This window comes from Triticum aestivum, chromosome 3A (assembly GCF_018294505.1).
Source record: "Triticum aestivum cultivar Chinese Spring chromosome 3A, IWGSC CS RefSeq v2.1, whole genome shotgun sequence".
In the NCBI taxonomy this organism is placed as follows: domain Eukaryota; kingdom Viridiplantae; phylum Streptophyta; class Magnoliopsida; order Poales; family Poaceae; genus Triticum; species Triticum aestivum.
The window spans coordinates 226,008,466-226,035,311 of NC_057800.1; the positions used below are offsets into that span (position 1 = coordinate 226,008,466).

Below are 26,846 nucleotides of genomic sequence, written 5' to 3' on the forward strand. Positions count from 1 at the left end.
TTGTCTTCACTAATAAATTATCAATACACTATCAAGTAAATTGTCCCCTCTTAATTATTATCGAAGCTCCACTCTGTCTTTTCAAATGTTTCGTCACAAATTTGTTAAAAAAAATGAAAGTCAAAACGGAATCAAGGGGTACAAGTAATCAATTTATAAAGAATAAAATCATGACATTGCATATAGATAATACAATTTAAATGTAGTTCATCGGTCAGTCATGCCAATTTGCGAATAAGGTAGGGGAGGATGCCTCCATGGTTAAAGTATTCCAGCTCCACCTACATCACAAGAAAGGACAGGACAATGTAGGTTGTTTTAGAATATGTGCAAGAGGCATATTTTTATGTTTGGCCATAAGTTTAGAAAAATTAACAACATGTTACATGAATAAATATACATGGAGGCTAAATTTTAGTTTGAAGACTATATCAATGCCTCAACCAGTTTACATTATGGCTTAGATATGACATACCTGTGTGTTAATGCAAAGTGTGCAAGTGAAGGATTTCCCATTTTTTGTCGTAACGATCACATCTTGGCCTGGACGGATCTCGGTAATCTTGCGAGGGAGGTCGATCGTGAAACGCTCATGCCCACTGAGGTTGAGTGAATCTGCATCCTCGCCAGCCTTGAAGCGGAGAGGGATGATCCCCATCCCCACCAAGTTACTCCGGTGGATGCGCTCGAAGCCCTTAGCGATCACTGCCTTGACGCCCTGTTCCAAAACACCACACAACTTGTTGATTAGTTTCATCCTGAGCAAGATTGAGGATCGGCATAGAGTCTCTCTATGGAGATGAATTGATTACCAGGAGCAATGGCCCCTTGGCGGCACTATCACGCGAGCTCCCGGCTCCATACTCATCACCGGCAAGAATGACCATGTCATGACCCTCCGACTTGTATTTCTGCATTGCATTAATTACAACGACAAACAAAAAAGTTGTAAGAAGTGGTTTTGAAAAGTGCACAGTTTTAGCAAAACATCAATAGTACACTTTTGGTGGATAGATTGTATATGAACCGAGGCGTTAATGTGGGTGATTAGATATTATTTCAGTGACTCCACAACTACTCAAATACAGGTAATTTTGATGCAACTTTAAAAATAGACGATCACATACCATGGCAGCGTCGAAAACGTAATGCTTCTCCCCCGTAGGGACATGGACAGTTTTAGGCCCCACCTCTCCCTCCAAAAGCTTGTTCACAATCCTAATGTTGGCAAATGCCCCTCTCACAACGATCTCGTCGTTGGCACGTCGGCTGCCATATGTGGTGAAGTTCTCAGGCTTCACGCCGCGCTCCAGCAGATACTTGGCGGCAGGGGTTCCTGGCTTGATGACCCCCGAGGGAGAGATGTGGTCGGTAGTGATGCTGTCCCCCAGGCTTAGTAGGCAGTAGGCATCCTTCACTGAGGGCGGGCCGGGCGGGGTCATGGTTATATTTTCCAGGTACGCTGGCTTGTGGATGTAGGTGGATTTCGGATCCCACGGGTAGAGCGTCTCTTTCGGGACCACTAATTTGTTCCATGCATCGTTGCCCTCCGTGATGGAATCATACGTGTCCACGAACATCTTCGGCAACACGTTGGACTTGATAACCTAGTCATCATGTAGCATTTCAGTTATAGATGAAGGATCTAATAAGTTATCATCACAAGATATTTTTTTCCATGAAATATTTAGTGGTACTATTCTCGCTTCATCAAAGAATTTTATCTCATATATTAGTAATCGGAGTGAGTCAATTTTACAACACATATTCTAGAGCGTGATTAATTTATCATCAATTTTAATCAGGTTAAACTTTACATAATAAAGATAGCTAAAACATGGGCAGGAGTATTGAAGTTACACTACCTGCTCGATTTCTTCATTTGTGGGCCATACATCCTTGAAGTAAACCTCCTTGCCATCCTTTCCAATTCCAATAGGTTCGTTCTCAAAATCAATGTCAACCTAAAATGGCACAATTTGTAATGAGCCCTAGTTAACCATCATGCGAAGGAAAAGAGGGAGTTATGCCTATGTGAGCATCAAGGTGGGAGAATGTAATGGACTTACGGTGCCAGCAAGAGCATATGCAACAACAAGAGGTGGTGAGGCGAGGTAGTTAGCTCGAGTTAGAGGGTGCACACGACCCTCATAGTTACGGTTGCCCGACAACACAGCAACAACAACAACAACATCTAACCAAATAATATAAACCATGAGTACAAACGCATTGCAGTGAAAAATATTTAGTGTGCATTGTATTACCGTTATCTACAATAGCATCTGATAAAGATTTATCAAGGTCGCCGGAGTTGCCGATACAAGTGGTACAACCATATCCGACAAGATGGAAGCCTTGATGGTTCAAATATTCTTGAAGGCCACTGCATGAATAAATCACAACATATTTTAATGCCATTCCCCATATATACACTATACGTTGCAACTATGATTCCATGTTTCTTCAAAAGGTCGCGGGGTGGCAAAAGGACATATATACCTGTGTTCCAAGTATTTGGTGACAACCAAAGATCCAGGGGCCAGGCTTGTCTTAACCCATGGCTTCACCTGAAGAAAAGTTTTTTTGCACAGTCAAAAACAGATTGTCACCACAAGAGAAGAGACGAAGCACAAACAAAGTCATCCATCAAATAGAAGATGTGAACCCATTATGAAAGAACAGGCCTCAAGACCCAATTCGCATGCTTTTTTTGCCACAAGGCCAGCACCGATCATAACGCTAGGATTTGATGAGTTTGTGGAACTGCATACTGCTGCAAGAACCACACTGCCATGTGTGATTTCAGCGGGTTGTCCATGGAAGTCAAATTTCACAATTTTATTATGTTCTTCCTTAGGCACTGCATAACCCTGAAATGTTTTTGAAGAAATTATAGGTATTTGGCGACTAATGTTGGATATTTAATCTCATTCCTGTCATGCATTAGCCATATGCCGCTAAACCAAAAGCTTACCTTGAAACCAACCTCATTGCCCAGGCAAGTATGCCAATCAGATTTCATCTCCTTCAAAGGAACCCGGTCATGAGGCCTACAATTTGATTAATCAAACAATACATCATAATGCACCTCCCCATTAGCAGAACAGTTATATCATGAAATAACATGAAGGAGGATATCGAAGGAACTAAATGTCCTCTAAATAGAGAGGAACTATGCACCCAAATTGAAGCACGAGTACTCAAACTTGGAAGCTTCCATATTTACTCAATGAGAACAACATAGTCGTAAAGACCACACACCTCTTTGGGCCGGCAACAGAAGGCTCCACCGTAGTAAGGTCCAGCTCAAGATCTGAAGAGTAAACTGGTCCCGTTTGAAGCTGCCATCATGAACACAAGTTTGTCCATATTCTGAGTAACATAAAACTCAAAAGCGAGCATCATAATGAAAAAACAAAGGCAAAGCCATACCTCATTGCAGTCTACAAACATCTTGTTAGCTCGCAAATATGCTTCAATCATTGATACCTAAATCAAAATGCAATATTTGATTAGTTTGCATAAGGATGCAACCAACTTAATACATAGTATGTAGTACGCATGTTTAAGTGCTTTACTATTTACCTAAAAGCAGTTGAGTGACTTCCATGGAGAAGTGGTCGTGCTTTGGAAATAAACTAGTATCATTTTTATTTTGTGGGTTTTTTCTTCAGGGAAGTCCATATTTAAACTCTAAATTGACACAAATGTCTAAGAAACAACCCTAAACTTCAAAACCACCTAAGTTACAACCCTGGACTTTCAGAACGGTGCAACTTTTAATCCTCACTCTGCTTAATCGGTTTTTGGTTAGTTTGACTGGTTTGAGCAGATGTCCCGCCTAGTCAACATCCACATGACCTGCCATGTCATGAGGAAAGGTCTTAAATATGTATTATCCTTGTATTTTTATCTGTTTGGCAAAGAAGTTTGAAACTTTCCCAAAATGATCATCACTGTACTGTTCATTTATACAATGTTTTCAATTGTTTCTCGACACTTCATTTTTGGTCAAAATTTGAACATAAAAGGTCCTGCTGTGTATTTTCCTTGTATTTTTTAATATGTTTGGCAAAAAGCTTGAAACTTTTCCTGGTTGATCAGCATGGTAGTGTTTTTGTTAGAGAAGATTTTTATTTATTCTAGGATACTTCCATTTGTTGTCAAAATTTGAGCGAAAAAGGTCCTCAATGTGTATTTTGCTTGTATTTTTTAATATGAAAGGAAAAAAGTAAACTTTCATAGAATGATCAGCATGGTAAGTAGTGTTCCTGTTAGAGAATATTTTAATTTTCTAGGCACTTTTACTTTTGCTCAATCTTTTACAAAAAAGGTCCTAAATATGTATTTCTTTTTCCTTGTATTTTTTAATCTGTTCAGCAAAAATGTTTCAACAAAAAAAGTTTGGAACTTTCCCAGAATGATCAGCATGGTATTGTTCATTTTGTTGAAAGTCTTCAATATTTTGGAAACTTTTATTTTTGGGTCAAAATTTGGCCAAAGACAGTCCTGAATATGTATTTTCCAAGAGCGGCTAGATGGCTCCCGAGCTCATCTGCTCCTGCGCATGAACAGTAAAATCAAAAGAAATACTAGAAAATTTCAAAAAATTCCGCATTTTTCCATGGAAGATGGTGTTAGTGCATGAGGTTCGTGCCAAATTTCAGCTCGTTTGGACATCTGAGCTGCTCTCAGCAAAAAAAACAAAACAAAATTGAGGTGTGTGAAAAAGTTTACTGTTTGGGACCAATTTTTCTCGACACGTCTATTTTTGGGTCAAAAAAGTGTGTTGGTGACGTGGCGGCTGATGTGAATGCTATCTGGGTCGGTCAACTGGTCAAAACCATCCAAACTGCCCAGAAGCCCGTTTGAGGGAGTCAGGGTTGAAATTTGCATGGTTTTGAAAGCTTAGGGTTATATCTTAGATGGTTTTAAAGTTCCGGGTTATTTCTTAAACATTCGTGTCAATTCAGCGCTGAAATATATATGGATTCGACTTCTCTCCATAAAATAAGAACGAAATATGGACTTCTCTTCTTTTTCGTAATTATTTGTTTCTAGGTCACTCAATGGGCTAAGTAACAAATTAAACTGGCAATAGCTAGAAAATCAAGCCCCAGATTACTCATGTCTTTTAACTATTAGGCTTTTGGATACGGCGAAAGCCTTTAGCTTTCTTGTGTGAATAGCTAGTTAATGACCTAAGTGCCCAACCAAAAACGCCCTATAGTATGTGAGTTGTTTTATGGTACCCTCAAACTAATATAAGCCCTTCATTTGTTCTGATCTGATGGACAGGATTGTTTGGCACTCCAGTATAGATGCCTTGGAGTACTATCGTTAAAACTTCTGGAGTACCACCACTTCGAGGGTAATTTGGTAATTAGGACTAGATTGTTATTTCTCCACTAATTAAGGGATAAAATCAACATGCTGGCGGCGCTTAAGCTGGCGACCGAGCCATGATTTACGGGATGCATAGAGAAGGACTTCTTCACATCCCAAAAACAAAATCACATCAGATCTCAAAAGAGATAAAACGCGATGAGGTGAAATAATGCAACTATTAGTAATTATGTGACTGTTGGAATTGGAAACATGAACCGATTGCTTGACAACGCTAGAAACAGAGGTGCATGCACTGCGCAGGTCCAGCGGAGGCCGGAGGGACGGGTTGCCGGCGGCTAAGTTGCCAGATTTTCATGCATGTGCGTGATAGGGCATGAGGACGGCTCCTCCGGGAGGATGCAGCAAGCCGGCAACCGTCGTTGTGCACGATCAGAGGCGGCGGGCGTGCGCTTGATCAGATGAATGTTTTTTCTTTTCTTTTTAAGCTGATCGGATTAGGAAATTAGATCACGGGAATATCTCAACATTATACCTAAATTAAGGAGACAAAAAGTCTAAAATGCCCTCTCAAATCAACGGTGCGATTTTGTTGGTACTCCCACCTCTATCTATGGAGTACCAGGGTACTGTAAAAAAACCTAGTATGTAGTGTAATGGAGAAGCGCTATGGTTGGCTCACGGTACCAGTTTAACCACCTATATCATGCTTATTTAGCTATCAACAAATAGAAATGTGATGGAATAGACTAAGAGTAGTAGATAGTTAAACATACTGTTTCATCACTTCGCCCTATTAGTCTGAGGTAATCTAATGCCACTTGATCTACAGGGAAAAATCCCATGGTAGCGCCATATTCCGGAGTCATGTTTGCGATTGTGGCTCTAGCAGGCAAAGGGATGCTGCCCACACCCTCACCTGAATGTAATAGAAAAAAGGAGAAAACACTAATTAAATATGACCAATATATACGAACATGTTATCTGTCGCTATTTAGTACGAACGCCTACCGTAAAAAAATTCAATAAATTTGCCAACAACACCATGCTTCCTTAGCATTTGGGTCAAAGTAAGGGCAAGGTCTGTAGTAGTGACACCATCCTGTAACTTTCCGGTCAGCTTGAATCCAACCACACCTGGTAAAACCATGCTCATTGGCTGCATATGGTAATAACATGTGGTGAGATGCAGCTAAATCAAATGTTAACTAATAATAATCAACATTTATCATTATTATATTGCTGAACTTATAGTGAAATAAGGAAGATCAATCTCAAGAGCACGCGGACAACTAGTGTCCCAGAAAGAAATTATATCGAAACAAGAAGATCAATCTTAAGAGCACGCGATTTCCACTTGAGATTTACCTGCCCAAGCATTGCGGCCATTGCTTCGATACCACCCACTCCCCAACCTGCAACACCGAGACTATTAATCATTGTGGTGTGTGAATCAGTGCCAACCACGCTGTCAGGGTACAAGACACCATCTGCTTTGAAGACAACCCTGGAAAGATACTCAAGATTGACCTGAAATTTGTGTTACAAAACCAAATATGAGTACAAAGAGCTAGTCAGACAGGATACTTATTAGCCGTACAGAAATTGGCCCCTGGACCCAGATCATTTACTTGATGAAGGATCCCAGAACCAGGGGGCAGAACCAGCATATTGTTGAAAGCAGATGACGCCCATTTGAAGAAACTAAATCTCTCTTTGTTGCGGCTAAACTCCAGGTCCATGTTTTGTTTCAATGCATCGGCACACTTGGCTACATCCACCCGCACTGAGTGATCAATGACGAGATCCACCGGAACCTGCAATACTCCAGATGAGAAATCTGTATTGGAAAAAAAAAAGTTCAAGATAAAGAAAATACGTGTTCTATATCCCTGGCTACTTGAAGTGATTTTGCTATGATACAGAACAAACTGATAGAGCATTTTGGATAACAAAGATGGCAGATGTGTACCAGTGGATTGATCTTTTTGGGATCACTGTCTAGCTCCGCTATCACATCTCGTATGGCTGCAAGATCTACAACAGCTGGGCCGCCAGTGTTGTCCTAGAGAGTAAGGGCAGTCATCAGCAAAATACATTCCAAAACATGGGGAATTAATCTTGTGTGATGTATCAGTTCAATACCATAAGAACAAGCCGTGCTGGCTTGAATGGTATCTCGGCAAGCTTTGGGGATGTCTTCTCCCAGTCGATGATATTCTGGACATCACTCTCCGTAACTTGGAAGTTATCGTAGTTGCGGACGGCTGATTCTAGAAGAATGCGGATACAGTAGGGAAGCTTATCTGATAAAGCGGAATATAAGATATTTGTCAGAATTATTACTTTTTGCAAATCTATGAAGAGTATATCATTGCAATCTATACGTACGCAAAATAGTATGATTATTATGTATGCAATTCGAATATGGTTGTACCGGCAAACGTGCATTGTGCGTTCTCAGTTGCTACGAATAAAAACTGCACTGATAGAGGAGGAGAAAACTCGAACAAATAAATGAAAAACAGAAAAGAGTCATTACCTATCTTTGGATCATTCAGTGCAGGAATGCTGTAGAACTTGCCATACTCTCCACCACCAGGCTTAGGGAGGCTGGTCAAGGTATTCGCGAAGCGATCGGTTGCTGCATGCAAACACAAACAACAAGATTCTTACACGTGCTTGATAGTTAACGTTATTATATTGCTGAACATCATGCAGCTTCATGTGTCGATCGTGGGCAGCCTCTGCTTTCTATGGTGTCTAGCAAAAACAACGGTGGTTGTAGCATTTGGCGCGGCTGGTTGAAGCTCCACCAATTGTCTCTGGTTCAAGCAAAAAAACGGCCGTACCATTTGGCACAGTTCGTTGCAGCTCCACGGCGTACTGGTCGCAGCTCCACTGTAGCCGGATGCAGAATCCAGTCTGATACTCCCTTCGTCCGAAAATATTTGTCATCAAAATAAATAAAAAAGATGTATCTAGATGTATTTTAGTTTTAGATACATCATTTTTATTCATTTTAATGACAAGTATTTTGAACGGAGAGAGTAGCATATACTCCACCGAACCATGTATAGCGCAGTAGTCCCCCCTCCCCATAAATGCCTTTTGTAGCTCGAGTGTGAGTGAGCCTCTTCAAAAATTATATTCTATAGTTTCGAATTTTTTGAGAAAAGAATCCACATTGTGGTATACTACATGTGTGTAAATTTTCATAACGAAATATGTTAACAAGCAAGGTACACAAAAAGGAAAAAATCGTGATTTTAAAAGCAATGAACGGTATATGTAATGTTCACTATAAAAAAATCAACGACTTTGCCATTTTTTAGCTGGTGCGTGTTATTGTATTTCATCATGAGTAGTATACATCTATAAGAGCATGCACAAAAATTTCAGAATGTTTTGAAACTGTAAGATTCATTTTTTGAACTTCTGAAAAAAAAAAGACTCCATGGAGCTCGAGGACACAAACGTCTCTCCCCGCTCCCACACCAATTAAAGTCAAGTGGGGAAAATCAATCAACCCGGTGCGTTGCTAAGATAAGCCACGAGCGGATGGGATCCACAGCTACAGTTTCGTGTATATTACCTCTACAAAGCTACAGCTATCTCCATTCCCCGCATGGTCTCTCATCCGCTCCGACGACCAGCGGGTGCTCGCGCGCGTACCTGGGGCGGCCGCACCCGCTCCCTCCACGGCGCTGCCACAGGGAGCGGCAGCAGGCTGCTGACGCCCCCGCCGCGCCAAGAAGCCATCGCGGCTTCGTCGAGGCACCGGCAGAGAAGGTCCAACAGACCTTCCCTGCCCCAGCTTCTCCACCACGATCGCCGCCGCCACCGCATGCGAGCATCGTCGGCGGCAACGAGGAGGAGAACGCTCCAAAAAATCCCCAGCTGGAGGACGCGGGAAGGAGGAGCGGAAGCCAAGGTGGGATTGGGAGGATGTGAGGGTGGTGTTGAACCAGTGGCCGTGGGAAGTTTGGAGTCCAGCCGTGGACGCCATGGGGGATTTGCCCGAGAAAAAGCACCAGGCAGAGCACTGGAGTCGTAATGGCCAATCAGTGGAGGAGGAATTATTGGAGGGAATAATCTACTGTGATTGAAGGCAAGTGTGTGGGGCCAGTACAAGCACCGTAGCCAGTAGAGAAATGCAAGTTGGAGGGAGCAAACATCCAGCAAACACACGGCCGGCGGCAAGCAAAGCCGTCCCCGTCCGGCCGGCCGTCGCGGCAAACGAAAATAAGGGAAGATTAAAAACGAAGCAAACTAATGGAAGAACCCATGTGCAACATCTACATGCACGAATTTGTACGCGGCATGAGTGCCACACGAGGTATTATTCCTCATCGACCGGCTACTGGTACGTACGTGACAGCCATTCGATCAAAACTCGGTAGCGCATTTTTAAATGTTTGAAAAATTCTGAAAAAAATCCAGCACATATACACAACATCAATGTATGTTGTCACAAAATTTAAAATCAAAATTCAAAACATAGTTTGAGAAACATAAATGACAAATTCGACGGTAAATAGTACACAACATAAGATGGGCTTTAGATTTGGCCCATTATCAATTGATGTCATTTTGTCATTTTTGTATCTTGAGCAATGTTTTGAATTTTGATTTGAATTTTTTTTACAACATACGTTGATACACTAGATTTTTTTTCAGATTTTTTCGAACATATAAAAATGTGCTACCGAGTTTGGAGCACCGGGAGCACCCTAGAGGTGGGAGTACCAGATATTCTCCCTTGCCTTGTAATATAACTGTCTATATAATAGTTCTATTACTGGTAGAAAGAAGGGAAGCAGATTCATAGCACTCCGGGTGCTCTGCACCCCTGTGCGAACATTAAATTCAAAAAATATCAAAAAATTTGAAAAAAAAATCAATATTTTATAATATAAAACCTGACTTTCCGATCTACTCCTGTGTGTAATTTCGTTTAAAAAATACAAGGAAACGTATTCGTGGCAAAAAAAAGACAGAAATTTTTTATGTATAGAAAAAAACTGTTTGAATGGATTTTTTGTTCGGACAGTATTTCCTTCATCACGGATATGTTCTAGTATTTTTTTTCATGAAACTTCGCACGGGAGTCGAGTGAGAACCCAGGTTTGATATCCCCAAATTTCTTTTTTTGGTTTTTTTTGCGATTAACATTAGTATAGAGGTGTGCAGCACCCAGGAGCTCCTGTGTATTTCCCTAGAAAGAAGTGCTTATTTCAACCTGGTTGCCATCGTCTTGTTAACTCGGACAGTACGGAAGTGATTAGGACAATGGAGAGTGGAGGACACTTGGCAGGAGGACAACTATAGTTTTCGATGATTGCTATTTTTTGGCTTGTGATTTTCCTATTATTAGATTTGAACATTGTAATAGGGAAGCAAATAAGGTAATTCCTGAAATTGCTATGCCAGCGAAATTTTCCGTCACTAGGGGTTGGTCTAAGGAGCCCATGAATGATATTGCACTTTTTCTTATTGACAATGTAACCGTTATTTCTAATTAATAAAATTGCAGTTTTATTCAGAAAAAGTGCTTATTTCAACATTGAACTCACGGATAAATGCCCTTTGGCTCATAAGTGTGTATACACCTGATATTGGAAAAGTAATTAATTAAAAATTAAAAAAAGTCAAAAGTTTCTTTGAATAAAATTGTCTTTTTGGCACTACTATATATCGTTTTCGCGAAAGCCCATCGTTGACTTTAGGGCAAAAAGTATTGTTATATACAAGTCACTATTCACACTTTTTTGTCTAAACTTCCATTTTTATTTTCCCCTGAAGTCAATAGGGTTTTATCTTTCGTGCAATTTCTTTTACGAGTACAATGGAAGGCCAAGTTAGTTTCAAAAATATTTTCAGATTTTTTTGACTTTTTAGTAATTACTAATATTTCCATAGAGTGTATATACACCCAAGAAGCAAATGCTCCTGTCCTGAAATCACGCCTTTATAATCCTGAACTCCAATACAATTTATATTACAACTCTAAACTCTGAACTCCAACTTTCTGGCAGGTTTTGACATGTATTGAAGACTTGACCGCCTAGTAAGCCGCCATATCATTAATATTTGACCCAAAAAATGAAAGTGTCCAGAACAAATTGAAAAACCTAAAAAAATGAGCCCCACCATGCGGACATTATTGTTTTGCTAAACAAAACGAAATATAGAACAAAAATACATATTTAGGACCATTTTTGGTCAAACCAAAAAAATAAAATTGTCCAAAAAAACTGAAAACAGTTTAAAATATTAAAACTGCCATGCTGATCATTGTGGCGAAATTCAAAAGTTTCTGCCAAAAAAAATAAAAACACAACGAAAATGCATATCCCAGACCATTTTTGGTCAAAAAATGTCCAAAATATAAAATTGTCTGGAAAAAATTGAAAACATTCCCAAAATGAGCCTTGCCACGCTGATCATTTTGGGTAAGTTCGAGTTTTTTTGCCAAATAGATTAACAAATACTTGGAAAATATATATCCTCTCCATCTTTGCTTGATTTTAGTTGTATTTCTAATTCTATTTGGCAAAGAAGTTTCAAACTTTCTCAGAATAATTAGCATGACAGTGTTTAGTTTTAGAATATTTTCAATTTTGTATGGACAGTTTATTTCGTCGTTAAATTTTGACCAAACATGGTCCTCGATATGTATTTTTATTACGTTTGCGAAAAAGCTCAAATTTTCACAAAATGATTAGCGTGACTAAGGATTTTTTTCAAAATATTCTGGAAAATTTAATTGTTTGGTCATTTTGACAATAAAATGGTCCTGAATATGTACTTTTTATTCTATTTGGGAAAAAAGTTTCAAACTTTCCTTGAATTATCCGCATGGTATTGCTCTTTTTTGGGAAAGATTTCAAATTTTTCTGGACCCTTTAATATTTTTGGACTAATTCTGGTGATGTGGTGGCTGATTATTTTTTTTTTTGCGAAAGGATCATTTCATTACTCAAGTGGATTCGCCACAGTCTTGCTTACATAAACCAACAATCTCGTCAGGTGCCGAACGCAGCCAGACGGCCGTACGTGGGATCGAGCATCCCATTTGCGAAAGGGCATGACTGGTACCGTTTTGCTCTCTAGGAATCAACCTGATTGCATGCTCCCTACCTACAGCTAGCTTCCTCTTAATCTCTCCAACAAGAGACGCATTGGGGGATCTGTCCAATGATGTTTCCTTAATCATGCTTACTGCAGCAGCACAGTCCATCTCCAAGACGAGAGGCGCCATGCTCCACTCGAGAGCCAGGGTAACTCCCTCCATGCAGGCTGATAATTCAGCCTCAAGAGGACTTGCACATCTCGGGAGGAACCTGCAAGACGCGAAAATGACTGCTCCCACGTGATCTCGTAGTATCATCCCCGGGCCACCGGTTCCATCAGCTTCCCGCCATGCTCCATCGACGTTCAGCTTTACCCAGCCCTCTGGTGCCTTGCTCCACTGCTCAGGCGGCCTGGTACAGGAAGCCACGGTCACTTCACGTTTGCCCTTGGATCTTGAGTGATCGTATGAGATAACCATCTTTCCTTTGGTGATGTCGGCCTCGGGATGTTGCTGCAACCCAAGCAGAATGTCGATGTAGCTGCTTAGGAACCTTTGCGATGCTTCCACAGGTGGCGCCGGCTTTTCATGGTATATTTCATTGCGTACATGCCAATTCCTCCAGAGTGTCATGATCACTGGGAGGCGCTCATCGTTGCTGCAGCCGTCAAGGAGATGAAGAATCCACTCAGTTCCAGTGTTGTTGATGTCATCCACACATGGCATACTCCATGTTTTCGCCATTGCCGTTCAAAGAGCTCGTGCCCTCGGACATCTGCAGAGGGCATGAAATGTGTCCTCGCGTTCCATACCACACAGGGAGCATATGTCAGATATCGCTAAAGTTCGCTTAAGCTTATTTTCCAAAGTGGCTAGAGAATTTGTAGCAACGCGCCATGCAAAAACGCATACCTTGGGGGGAGCAGGGCACCCCCACACTGCCTTCCAGACGGCACGCGTGCCGTCCGGTGCCCTGCTCGTGGCGCACGCATTGGTGCGAGTTTTTTCCTCCAAGGCGAGCTTGTACGCACTCCTTACACTGAAGAGGCCACGGGGATCAGGGCCCCAGGCGAGGACATCGTCGAGCTGATGCGGGCTAGGCTTGATCGTCAGGATCCAGTCCACGTCCATCGATCGAAAGTATTGGCGGAGTAGATCATCACGCCATCGTCCAGCATCGTCCAGCAAGTCAGCCACCCTCCGTAGCCGGCAAGTCCCACGCACAGAGATAGGTCGATAGGACGTCGGTCGTGGTATCCACGGATCCCTCCAGATGCGGATCTTCTCTCCATTGCCGACCCGCCACAAAAGCCCTTTCTTGAGCAGGTCGAGGCCATGTTGGATGCCGTGCCATGTTGGCGAAGCATTACCTGCAAAAACAGTGTCCTCGAGGGAGCCGTTAGGATAATATTTCGCCTTGAGAACTTGTGAGCATAGAGAATCCGGCTTGGTGAGGAGACGCCAGGCCTGCCGTGCAAGCAGAGCTTGATTAAACAATCGGAAGTCTCGGAACCCAATTCCTCCTTTCCCTTTTGGTTTGAGCATTTTGTCCCAAGCAAGCCAGTGTGTCTTCCTTTTCCCTTGTTTGGAGCCCCACCAAAAGTTCCGCACGAGTCTGGATAGATCATCACAGACTGAATATGGCAGTTTGAACACCCCCATTATATAGGTTGGAATTGCTTGTGCCACGGACTTAATCATTGTTTCCTTACCTGCCTGGGAAAGAGTGTCACCCCACGCAATGATGCATTTCGTTAAGCTCTCTTGCAACATCTGAAATTTGCCTTTGTGCATGCGTCCGTCAGGAGTGGGCAACCCAAGGTACTTCCTTTGAAATTCTGAGCTTTGCACTTGTAACTCTTGCCCGACTTCGGTTTGCTTCTCAATGGGGCAATTATCTCCAAACTGAATAGAGCATTTGTGGGGATTTATTAATTGTCCCGTGGCTCTTGCATAGCTGTTTATGACGCCCTTAATATACTGCGCTTGGGCTGAATTAGCTTTGAAGAAAAGGAGGGTGTCATCAGCAAAGAGGAGGTGTGACACCCCTGGAGCTCGACTGCAAATTTTCACTGGTTGGAGAGCTTGTGACTGCACCCCTTGTCTGAGTAAGGCGGAGAGACCATCAGCAATAAATAGGAATAAAAAAGGGGATAGGGGATCACCTTGCCGAAGCCCACGCGTCGGTGCAAACGAATCCAAGATGGCTCCATTAAATTTAACAGAATATCTCACCGAGGTAACACATGTCATTATCCATTGTACCCACTGATGAGCGAAGCCTAACTTTTCCATCGCCTGCTGCAAGAAATCCCAATCCACCCGGTCATAGGCCTTTGACAAGTCTAGTTTATAAGCACAATAACTATTCTCTGGATTTTTCTTATGTTGAATATAATGGAGGCATTCAAAGGCGAGCAACGCATTATCTGTGATCAGACGACCTGGAATAAAAGCACTCTGGTAGGGGGATATGATCTCATCCGGAAGAGGACGGAGTCTGTTCACCAAACATTTAGCCACAATCTTGTAGGTAACATTGCGTAAGCTAATGGGTCTGAAATCAGTAAGGCGAACTGGGTCAGCGACTTTTGGAATGAGGACAATTACCGTATCGTTTACACCCGGTGGCATGTACCCTGATCTGAAAAATTCCTTCACTGCAGTAATAATTTCCGCTTTCATAACTAACCAATTTTTTTGAAAAAAACGGGCAGGGAAACCATCCTTCCCCGGGGCCTTCAAGGGACCCATTTGAAATAAGCTATCTGAAATCTCTTTGTCGCTGAACTCTGCACACAGTCGCTCGTTCATCTCTGGACTAACCTTCTCAGCAAATAGGGATAGTAGTGGCTCACGTTCCAGTGTCTCATCACGGGTAAATAGATTCTGAAAGTAAGTGGTAGCCATGTTACCCATGACCTCATGATCAGTGTGACTCGCTCCTGTAGCATCTACAAGTCTTTTAACTTTGTTTGTACGAGCTCGCCATACAGCATGCCTATGAAAAAATTGTGTATTGCGGTCCCCCGCTCTCAACCAATCGATGCGACTGCGTTGCATCCATAACATTTCTTCCCGATATAGCAGTTCCTCCATATGGTCCGACACTTTCCGAATTTCCCGTCTGTCCGCATTCATTCTCATCAACTCCTCTAGCTGCGTTCTTGATTTCTCCAGCTCACGCGTAATATTACCAAACTTCTTTTTACTCCATGCATGCAGCTCAAGCATCAACTTAGACAGTCCCGAGCGCACATCACCCAGATTGAGTTTCTGCCCAGCACTAGTCCACACAGCCGCCACATGTTCTGGTAGGCTAGCATCCCTTTCCCAGAACGTTTCATAGCGCCTAGTTCCACGCTTTGCTGGATTCTCATCTTCTCGTGCACACTCAAGTAATATTGGACAATGATCCGAGCACGGCGAAACTTTGTGCACCACACGAGCCTCAGAAAAAATATCACGCCATTTATTGTCTGCAACAGCTCTATCCAGACGGACCCTGACATTCCTCCTACCAGATTGCTTATTGTCATAAGTAAATGGCAACCCAGAGAAACCAAGATCCCCTAGCTCACAAACTTCAAGTGCATCCCGGAATGCAAGCATCTGACTTTCTCCGCGTGTCGACACAGAGAAATGCTCAAAAGACCACATTGCTTCGTTGAAGTCTCCAATCACACACCAAGGAAGATCAGACTGTGCTTTTAAATCCTGCATTAGAGACCACATGTGATGGCGATTTTCCGTCCTAGGTTCTCCATACACACATGTTAATCTCGACAAAGGATCTGATTCAGACAGTCTCACATGAGCATCAATATACCTTTCACTTGAAGATTGAATTTCCACATGCAGACTATCACACCAAAACAGAGCCAATCCACCACTCAAGCCATTACTACTAACACCAGAAAAACCTCTTAGGCCTAATCTACCACGAAGACGTTTCACTTTCTCATAACTTTGTCTAGTCTCACATAGAAAAACTAACTTTGCTTTTGTTTCTTTAACTAGGCCAACCAGATCACGAACTGTCGGCTTGTTGGCCACTCCCCGACAGTTCCAACTTACGCAATTCATTGCTCCTGACGGGGCGCCGCCTGCGACCCCGTCAGTTGACCAGCGGCCCCTGGGCTGGTTGCCTCCGTGTTTGAATTGACCTCGGTCTCCTCATCCATGGCTACGTCTTCCATTGCCTCCACCTTCCTGTCCAAACTCTGATTTTTCGCCATCCTCTCAACAGCCTGCACCCCAACGGTGCCTTGCTGAACCAAAGGAGCGAAAGCCTTACTATTATCTGCACTCATATTGTTCATTGCTTGTTGTACCCCATAGAACATGACCAGATCTAACCCCTGCTCATCAACGACGGCCACAAGTGTGCTCGGGATCACAGCCGGAGGTACCACAGGTTCCCCGTCAATCGGCTTCGGGTGAGCAGCGTCCACAGAGGGAGCCCCGTATGCACCCCCACCGACTACAAGGATCACTGCAGAAAACCTTGACGCAATTCCCATAGTTTGCACAAGTACAGCCATCGACTCCACTTCCTTCCGCTGTATAGGTTTACGATCGAGTGCGGGAGCCCGATCAGGTGGATCGCATGCTTTTGTTTGAGGTTTTGCCGTTGTCCTAGGACTCCTGAAGTACATGGCCTCCTCCCCAGCGCTATCCTTGGCTGATTAGGCGGTCAAATCTTCAAGGCCTATCAAAACCGACCAGAAACTGGTTTGAGGGACACGAGGCTGAAACATATCCGGTTTTGAGAGTTTAGAGTTATACTGCACACGATATTGGAGTTGAGGGTTATAAATTAAATTAGGGCGTGAGTTCAGAGTTGAAATATGCACTTTTCTCTTACTAATACACTATAGTACTTACGTGATAATAATTTTGGATGAGTAACAGTTGGTACGGGTGTGTACAATGCAGGTAAAATCTGGTCTAAAAAACTCTTATACGGGAGTCCAAATATTGCAACATGCAAGTGTTGAGGAAATATCCTAAAACAAGCTTTAGTAGAACGTAGTTTTGACCTCCATAACCACTCTAGAAAATGCTTTCCTAAGTTCTAACGCATGAGATCCTTAAGGATGCTTAGCATTGCACTGGTTTCAGTTTTATTGCACTTGGCTCTACACATTCACTTAGGGCATCTCCAGAGGCACCTCCTACTCTTGCTTCATTGTCCGTCTAGACATGGTCGCCCAAAACTCCCCATATATTTGAACCGTTCCTAGCGGTGTTTTTGCGGTCAAATGGGGGACATCACGGAAACATCCAGACGTACCCGCCCGACAAATGAGGTACGTGATTTGGTGAATGCCCTTGGAGATACCCTTACAACCGATCCACATTGTCCATGCTCTTACAGTGATGTGTCACACTAATGACTTGTTAGAAAAATATATGAAATTACATATAAGGTCGCCTTTGCCTGGAACATGTAGTTCATATATAGGTCATAGTTCAGTTATATTGAGATGGTACCCAAGAGGTCATACAATTATAGTTTTTTTTTTTACTTTTTAACAAATTTATCTTCTTTTGGGGTCAACCGTTATGTGCTTAATATATAACTAGCATAGTGGTCCACGCATATGCGTGTGGCAACATCATAATCATTGATTAAACTTTTTCTAAATGTATACGAAACAGGAGCATATAGATTCTGAAAGCCACGGACACTCATCCAAAAAATACCAACAATTTTTAGACCTACGAATGTTCATTTGTGCTTGAATAGTCTGCAACAAAACATGATTAAATTGGTGTATCGCCAGTAAAAGTATACATTTGCTATATTTTACACAAAAAATATTACAAGAGTCTCCATCTTTTTCAGGTTGACCGTTATAGATGCTAGATAACATTTTTGGCACCACAACACCAACGCTCCACTTATATTCAAAATTTCCAAAGTTATATTATTGTTTAAAATTATATTACCAAAGAACTAATGCTCCATGTGTGCATGTGAAAATGTACTATGGACATGCAAAACCTCATGAAAAATATGTTTTCACATGGCTTGCACACATACAAAATACTATGCCATGATTGGTTCGGTCACATAATTTATTTATTTACTTATTCGGCAGCTCAAATAATGAATGAAAAAAAAACTGATTTACTCTTGGCCACACATGAACCTGTTTAAAAATATTAAAAAAATTAACCAAAGTTTTTTATCTGAGAAGCTCCAAAAGGACATTCACAAATGTACATCGCGGGAATAATTACAAAGATATAGATTCTATAGGGTAAATTTTAATAATTTGCAAACTGTGCAAAAAATAAAACCATTGTGCATTTACCTTTTGGGCGCTATAAATTTTCTAGTGCGTGACTTTTTTTTCTTTTGTATAGATCAAACAATCGTAAATTTTAAGCACGGAGTTCATTTTTTTTTTGAAAAGGGGTGCAACCCCAGCCTCTGCATCAATAAGATGCATACGGCTCATAATATTAAAATAGAGAGTGTCACAAAGTCTTCAGCAGGTTTAAAGTAAAAAAGACGACAAGCCGCTCAGACGAGCGTAAACATAAAGCCACAACCGGCTGGCAAAAAATAGGAGCACTACATGCCTATCCTATTACATGACCGCCATCCAAACCGGTTGAAAATAACCCGAGCTACCATCTCCCATCGGGTAGACGCAGTAGCCAAATGCCCCCTGTCCTCCATCGGAGTGAGTAGCGACCACATACGGATCAACGCTGTGGCCCTGAAGATAACCTGCAAAAAATGAAAGTCCGTTGCTCTGTTAAAAACCAAATCATTTCTGCAGTTCCATACTGCCCATAACAAGGCACACGCGCCAACACGAATGAGTCTTGCTAAAACCAAGTCTACCCCATCAAGCCATGTTCCAAACAACATATTGATAGAAGTAGGTGGAATAATATTGAAGGCAATATGAATCGAACGCCAAAGAAGCTTAGCCAGTGGACAATCCAGAAAGAGGTGCCTGATAGTTTCATTACAATCGCAGAAACTACATCTAGCAGAACCCACCCAATTGCGTTTTGCCAGATTATCCTTTGTCAAAATTACTTTTTTATGCACAAACCACATAAACACTTTAATTCGCAAAGGTACCTTAACTTTCCAGACATGTCTGGAGCAAGGAATGACACTAGTATTAATGACATCCAGATACATGGATTTAACCGAGAACCTACCATCCTTTGTCAATTTCCAAAACAACCTATCTGGATCCTGAGACAGTTGGACATCCATCAGCCGTCGTACAAGATGAAGCCATGCCTCCCATCGTTCACCCACTAGTGTCCTCCGGAAGCTAATATTGAGAGGCGTTGACTGTAAGACATTTGCAACGTATACTTCTCGACGTTGAACAATGTTATACAGTATGGGATATTGACGTGCCAGAGGTGTTTCTCCTAGCCACGTATCCTCCCAGAACCTCGTAGTAGCTCCATCACCAACTAAGATTTTGGTCCTGTTAAAGAAGAGGGGCTTGACTCTCATCAACCCTTTCCAAAACGGTGAATCAGTTGGGCGCACCGTCACCTGAGCTAAAGTTTTTGACTGAAGATACTTATTACGCAGAATTTGTGCCCAAGTAGCCTCTGTCTCGGATGAAAGTTTAAAAAGCCACTTGCTAAGGAGACATCTATTCTTGATCTCTAGATTTTCAATGCCTAGACCGCCTTGGTCCTTGGGCCTACAGATGATGTCCCATTTGGCAAGCCTATACTTACGTTTCAACTCATCGTTTTGCCAAAAAAACCGGGATCGATAAAAGTCTAATCTCTTCCTAACCCCCACCGGGATCTCAAAGAAGGATAGAAGAAACATAGGCATACTTGTGAGAACCGAATTAATCAAAATTAATCGACCTCCATATGACATGAGCTTCCCTTTCCAACAGCTTAGTTTCTTTTCAAAACGATCCTCAATACACTTCCACTCCTTGTTCGTAAGCTTACGATGATGAATGGGAATGCCCAAGTAAGTAAACGGTAGTGAACCCAACTCGCATCCGAACAATTGCTTATACGCAACCTGGTCCTCAGTAGCTCTTCCAAAGCAAAACAATTCGCTCTTGTGGAAGTTAATCTTGAGTCCAGACAATTGTTCAAATAAGCACAGCACAAGCTTCATATTCCTAGCTTTCACCAAGTCATGCTCCATAAAGATGATCGTATCATCAGCATACTGCAAAATGGATATACCTCCATCAACTAGGTGCGGAACCAAGCCCGAAACCTGCCCCGCCTCCTTGGCCCGGCCTATTAAAATAGATAGCATATCAGCTACTATGTTAAATAAGATCGGTGACATTGGATCCCCCTGTCTTAGGCCTTTATGTGTCTGGAAATAGTGACCTATATCGTCATTCACTTTAATCCCTACACTCCCTTTTTGCGTAAAGGAATCAATTTGGTCGCGCCATGCCTTGTCGAATCCTTTCATACGCAACGCCTGATGAAGGAAAGGCCATTTGACTTTATCGTATGCTTTTTCTAAATCCACTTTAAAAACCACCCCATCAAGTTTTTTTGAGTGAATTTCGTGGAGCGTTTCATGCAAGACGACCACCCCTTCAAGGATATTTCTATCCGGCATGAAAGCAGTCTGGGACGGTTGCACCACCGTATGCGCTATCTGCGTGAGTCGGTTCGTCCCAACCTTAGTGAAAATTTTGAAACTTACATTAAGCAAACAAATGGGTCTGAACTGCTCAATGCGAATAGCCTCTGTCTTCTTAGGAAGAAGAGTTATTGTTCCAAAATTAAGCTTGAATAAATGAAGCTGACCATTAAACAATTCATGAAACATGAGCAACAGGTCATGTTTAATGAAATGCCAGCACTTTTTGTAGAACTCCGCCGGAAACCCATCTGGTCCTGGCGCTTTATTATTATTCATTTGTGCAATGGCCTCATACACCTCCTTCTCCGTGAACGGGGCAGTCAAAATCTCATTCTCTTCCGTCTGAAGTTGGGGAACATCCTCAACTCTTGACTCATCCAAAGACACAAAACTCCGTTCCGGAGGTCCAAATAACTGCTTATAGTAGTTGGTAATGTAAACTTTCAGGTTTTCCTGACCAACTATCGTTCCTTCATCTTGTTCTAATTGAAAAATTCTCTTCTTACGATGCTTTCCGTTAGCAATCATATGAAAGAATTGGGTATTATCCTCACCTTGGACAACCTTGCGAACCTTAGCTCTGAGAGCCCACTTCAATTCCTCCTCACGGAGAAGCGCTTTCAGCCTTAGCTCGGCCTCCAATTTAGACTCCAACTCTCTGTTATCTAAAAGAGAGGTTTCAGCTTTTAACTCTAGGGTGTGAATCATCATAAGGAGCCTTTCCTTCTCCGCCTTATAAATTCTGTTCGTATGCTTAGCCCATCCACGAAGGAACCTTCGCAGATGACGAATCTTGCATTGCCACCGCTCCATGGGTGACCTTCCCCCCGAGTCTTTAGCCCACTCTCTAGCCAACAGATCGATAAATCCTTCTCTTTCAAACCAAGCAAGTTTGAAAGAGAAAATATTCTTATTACCCAAATGAGTTGGGGCCCCTGAGTCCACTAATAGCGGTGTGTGATCCGAGATACCTCGTGTCAACGCCTGCACCGTTACCAGAGGAAACTTCTGTTCCCACTCAACACTTGCCAGAACACGGTCCAACTTCTCAAACGTCGGAACCGGTAATGAGTTTGCCCAAGTGAATTTCCTACCCGAAAGCTCTATCTCTCTGAGGTCCAAGCTCTCTATGATAGTATTGAACATAAAGGACCATCTGCCGTCAAAGTTGTCATTATTCTTTTCTTCCTTAAGTTCGGGTTGCGCAGCCCCATAGACTGCCACCAAAGCCCAATCAAAACCATCAGCTTTCGTTCTTTCCCTAAACTTAACCGCAAATTCACCCATCACTACACTCCGAACCTCCAACGTATCGCACTTAACCCCGAGTAGAACCCCACCGGATCTTCCTCGAGGTGGGAGACAATGCCAATCAAAGTCTACCCCCCCTGCTAAGGTGCTAAGAAATTGTGCTGAAAAATTACCTCGTCCAGTTTCGGACAAAGCAATAAAGTCTAAGTGATGTTCAATAGAAGCTTCTGCTAGAAAACGTCTTTTAGCCAAGTCTTTAAGACCTCTGCTGTTCCAAAAAATGCCTTTCATAATTCATCATGAAATTTTTTGGAGGTACGGATCCTAGCACTTCTACGCACAGCCGACACCGGATAAACCTTACGTTTCCAGGTCCTCTTAGGCTTAACCCCACCATCAATAGATTCAACACACTCGGAAAGAGGCTCTACGGCCACAGGCACCACCTCTAGGTTTGTGGTTACCGGAGAGGTATACTCATCCTCCTCCTCCGTCACCTGGACCGCAGGATCAAGATCAGCACACAAGCTATCAAGAACCCTAACCCCTAGCTTGTCAATCTCCGACTCATTCATCGGTTTTACTGCAGCTATGTTACGAATCAATTCTAACGCACGTTCAGCTTCCAAGTCTAGCATCTCATTAACCGATTTAGAGATCTCTAGATCATCGTTACCAAGAGACACTCCTATTTGGTTTGCATTATGAACAATCTCTTCATTGGTAAAATGCATAATAGAATTAGACTTATTGACTGACATACCAGTTGTAGTCTCGACGTCCCGCAGCTTGGCCGCTCTCAATGCGCACCTCAGCTGCATGTCATCAACATCGGAGTGCTCCTGTAGTCTCCCGCTGACCCGTCTCCCTACAGAGACCGGGTCCGGGATCCCACCGAACGCGATGACCTCGTCGCGCGAAGTAGCGGTAGGGGAAGAGCCTCCTGCCCGTCCCACAGCCGCAGTGGCCATCACCGAGGCCACCGGAGCAGCCACCAGAGATGCCGAATCCTCCAACTCGCGGACCTCCTCGCGCGAAGTAGCGCTAGGGGAAGAGCCTCCTGCCCGTCCCCCAGCCGCTAAGACCATCACCGGAGCCGCCGGAGCAGCCACCCGAGATGACGAAGTATCCACCTCGCCGATGCTCGTGCCCAAAGAAAAAGGCGCTGCCGGTTCCGCAGGAAGCGCACCCACCAGGCTGCCTTCCAGTGCCACCGCAGGAGAAAGGGCGGCCTCCTGCGCACCCGTTTCCTTGCCATCCGGGGACCTCTCCAGTGGGGCCGCGCCGCCCCCAGTCTCCAGCCACATCAAGGACCCAGAAGGTCTAGCCTCCTGCAAGTCCGCTCGTCCCGCAGCGACCGGCTCCGCCACGATCGCCATGGCCGAAGGCGAGCGAGGGACAGACGACGGGGCCTGCTGCCCCACCTCATCAGTGTGGTCGACCGACCTCCCCACACATAATCTAAGTGTTGGACTCGGAGGACCAGCCCTAACACTTGACAATCTCGGCGGCGCCGAGAAGGCCCCAAGAGAACCCAACTGAAGCGTGGTAGTTGGTACCGTGGAGGACGGCCCAACAGGAGTGGAGTCGGCATTCTCCGACTGCCCCGACGATCCCAAAGCCTTATCCTCATTACTCTTAGCATTGTCATCCCTGGTACCTGAACCCCCACCTCCCTCGGAAGTGTCCATGGGATTGTCGTCCTCAAACTCATTGAAAAGATCAGGATCCTCATAGTGCACGTCCAACTGATACAGAACGCCTGCGTAAGTCCAAGGCACCACGTCTGGCAAGTACTGAATATTGGCGACACTAACTAGCAGCCGTGCGACCCCATGAGCCCGAGTGAACTGCATATCCACCTGCTCGGTCTTACCTATCAGCGACCCCAGACTCCATGTCACCAGAAAGCTGTCCAAAGGATCAGACGGGGCACCAGAGAAACGAACCCAAATCTGAGTTAAAGGTGTGCCCTGTGGTTCTTTCTTTTTCCACTCATCGAACGCCAGCACAAAGCTAGTGCCTGTGACCCTGCTCATACCAAACTTGAGAATTCTCACCTGATCCTCCTTAGAAGGGAAGTCCACTTTATACGAATTATCAGAGAGCTTAAGTAATGACCACTGAAAATTACCCGGAGCTAGCTCTCTCAACTGCTGAATAATCTGTGCTTCGGTCAAAGGCCCGTGGACCACCTTCACAACACCGGGGAAGGAGGTTTCCACTATGGGCGCGGAAGGTTCCGCAGACGGAGATTCAAAAAACATCAACTCGGAGCAACACACCCCGTATATCTGGACGGATGGTTTTGGCCCCAACATCAGAGGACAGTCAGCCGCTGTGTGATTAGGCTTCCGGCAAAGATCACAAAGCTCCGCCGTACACTGGACCAAAAAGTGCCCCGGTTCCCCACACCGGAAACAAGTGAGCTTTTTCTTCTTAGCCGCCCACTTAGACAATTTGTCACTCTCGACCTTGTCAGAACCGTGCTCGGAAACAGTATCCTCAGTCTGCATAGGCTCAGGCAGCGAGACTGAAGCCAAAGCCTGCACCGTCTCCACTGCCACCTGGGGTAACTCTGATGCACCCTCCGCGACCTCCGTCACTGTAGCCGTCCTAGCATACCGAGTCTGATTAAACCTGCGGTTACCGCCCCGACCTCCATGGAAGCGCCCGCGAAAAGCACGGTTGGGACCGGGAGCTCCCTCGACAAAGTTCCCGGTCGGTCCTTGGAAACCATTGTTACTTTGTCCCTTGTCCACCCGAGCATATCCTCGGTCTCCACCGGTTGAGGAAGAGCCCCTGTGCAACCCAGCACCATAAGCATCGTATCCGTCGTCGCCCCACTGACCGCGCGGTGGGTTTCGATCATCTCCCGCCGACGCGCTCGAGCCGTTGCGAGTGGAGTTTTGAGCACCAGAGCCCGGAGCTGCCGCCATTTGCCTCGGCCATGGTCTCTGCGTTGTTGTCACCTCGGCCCTGGGAACCGGCACCGGTGGTGGCCGCGGACCGGCAGTAGGCGGAGGTACCGGTCCTCGCGGAGGAGCTGGCGCCCTAGGCATAAGCGCGGTTCCCCCCCCAGCCGCCGTCTGGGTCGGCGCCCGTATCGGAGGCGGCGCAGGTCCCCTGGGGGCTGGCGTAACCGCACCTCTGGGCGGCCTCGCACCAGGCGCCGCCCTAGCCAAGACCGGCGCCGGCAGCTCCGCTTATAAGGACCCATGTTTTAAAACCAAAATGTCTACATGCGTTAAAGTTTTAAAATTCCTCAAAATGCCAAAAAATGGAACAGTTGTAGCAGTGTCGGCAGGACAATCCAGATTCTCTAACTTGCTAGAGCGAATTCAGAGAGCTACCTCTAAAGTGAACAACCCTTATTGAATGCTGCATCAGAAATGGTACGGTGTAACTATTTCATGATGTGACTTAGCTTAGCTAAGTTAGAAACCTCAATCCTTCTTTATAAGGAAAAAAAACCTGTCCCATGCCAAGAACAAAAGTAGATAAGCTTTACCTGGCTCCACGCCTACTGAAAAAGAAAGCCTTCCGCAACAAGTCCAGATCCAAATCAGGTAGCTGCCTCATCGAGCGAGCTAGCAAGACTGGAAGGGGCGTTGGAAGGAACACATGCCAAGTTGCCGGAGGAACAGCGGCGTAGCCAAGTTCATGCTCACCAAGCTGGTCGTCACCGGCCGGCTACGGCGTCCACGTTAGTTATAGGTGCTCGCCATCACTGCCGACTACGGTCTGTGCTCACCGAGCTCGGTGCCGCCACCGACATACGCCTGGCCGTTGAAGTGCTGTTTGCCAAGCTCCGCTCGAGCTTGCAATGACCGGAGAACACGAGAAGTGTGGTAATTTCCAACGGAGAGCGATGGTTAGCCGCTTGAGAAGAAACTGCAGCGGCAGGGGGTGGGTCTTCTTGGGCCACTTGGGTTATACTACTATACCGCTGACCGAGTTGACCAAAACATCCTCCATCTCCATTTCTCAAACTCATATGAATAGTTTAGTTGAATACACACACGGGAGAGAGAGAGAGAGAGAGAGAGAGAGAGAGAGAAACCACACGCGCACGCACCTGCGTCGGCCATCTTGCGCAGGAAAAATCGCTCGATGGACGGCCGGCACGGCGGCGCACCAGCCGTCGTTCCGGCGTCTGTCCGCGAGACGACACACGCCGATGACCACCCGCACGGCCGCGTGAGCGTGAGGCGCCTGGCCGCGGTGCGGGCAAGGAGCATAAGATCGGCGGAGGCAGAACGGAGCTGGAGGGAGAAGGATCTGCCGATGGGACTAGCTATGTACTAGCAATAGTTTAATGAAAATGGTGCATGGCCACGAGCTACCTCCAACCCCAAAGCTACTAATATATTGCCACTTGCACCCAATTATCTGAGGACAACTGGACGTGTCACGTGAGTTGGATAGGGGGCATTGTATGCTAGTCTCTTTTTTTTCTTGAAGTGGAAGTCATTTTCTGCTGGCCGATCGGATCTAGGAGTAGATCCGAAGAGCAGCCAATGGAGACGATGCACGCTCGCTCAG

At 44.4% G+C, this 26,846-nt stretch overlaps 1 protein-coding gene across 7 annotated transcripts; it reads right to left on the reverse strand.

Annotated features, from left to right (window-relative positions):
* LOC123061060 (putative aconitate hydratase, cytoplasmic) lies at positions 1-26,654 on the reverse strand. Of its 7 annotated transcripts, none has more exons than XM_044483965.1 (21): positions 8,942-9,427; positions 8,199-8,271; positions 7,889-7,990; positions 7,492-7,652; positions 7,319-7,411; positions 6,978-7,163; positions 6,715-6,876; positions 6,358-6,505; positions 6,123-6,265; positions 3,433-3,489; positions 3,262-3,341; positions 2,975-3,050; positions 2,685-2,870; positions 2,500-2,567; positions 2,265-2,383; positions 2,070-2,194; positions 1,866-1,964; positions 1,128-1,607; positions 813-911; positions 476-718; positions 1-281 (listed from the first exon to the last, which is right to left on the reverse strand). In XM_044483965.1, exons 1-21 carry the CDS (start codon positions 9,353-9,355, stop codon positions 219-221), a joined length of 3,177 nt encoding a protein of 1,058 aa, XP_044339900.1. In that variant the 5' UTR covers positions 9,356-9,427; the 3' UTR covers positions 1-218. The 7 variants fall into 7 exon arrangements, with proteins under 7 accessions (XP_044339900.1, XP_044339901.1, XP_044339904.1 ...); XM_044483966.1 differs by having other exon boundaries at positions 2,772-2,870; positions 8,942-9,426; XM_044483969.1 differs by lacking the exons at positions 8,199-8,271; positions 8,942-9,427 and adding an exon at positions 26,380-26,654.
* Between the last annotated feature and the right edge of the window lie 192 nt (positions 26,655-26,846).

Excerpts from the sequence above, each read along its gene's own strand:
- LOC123061060 (XM_044483965.1), bottom strand. The coding sequence starts at position 9,355 with ATGGCGTCCACGGCTGGACTCCAAACTTCCCACGGCCACTGGTTCAAC. Across the intron at positions 3,051-3,261 it reads TCTGTTGCCGGCCCAAAGAG|GCCTCATGACCGGGTTCCTT; the intron begins GTGTGTGGTCTT and ends ATCAAATTGTAG. Across the intron at positions 719-812 it reads CCAAGGGGCCATTGCTCCTG|GGCGTCAAGGCAGTGATCGC; the intron begins GTAATCAATTCA and ends GTTTTGGAACAG.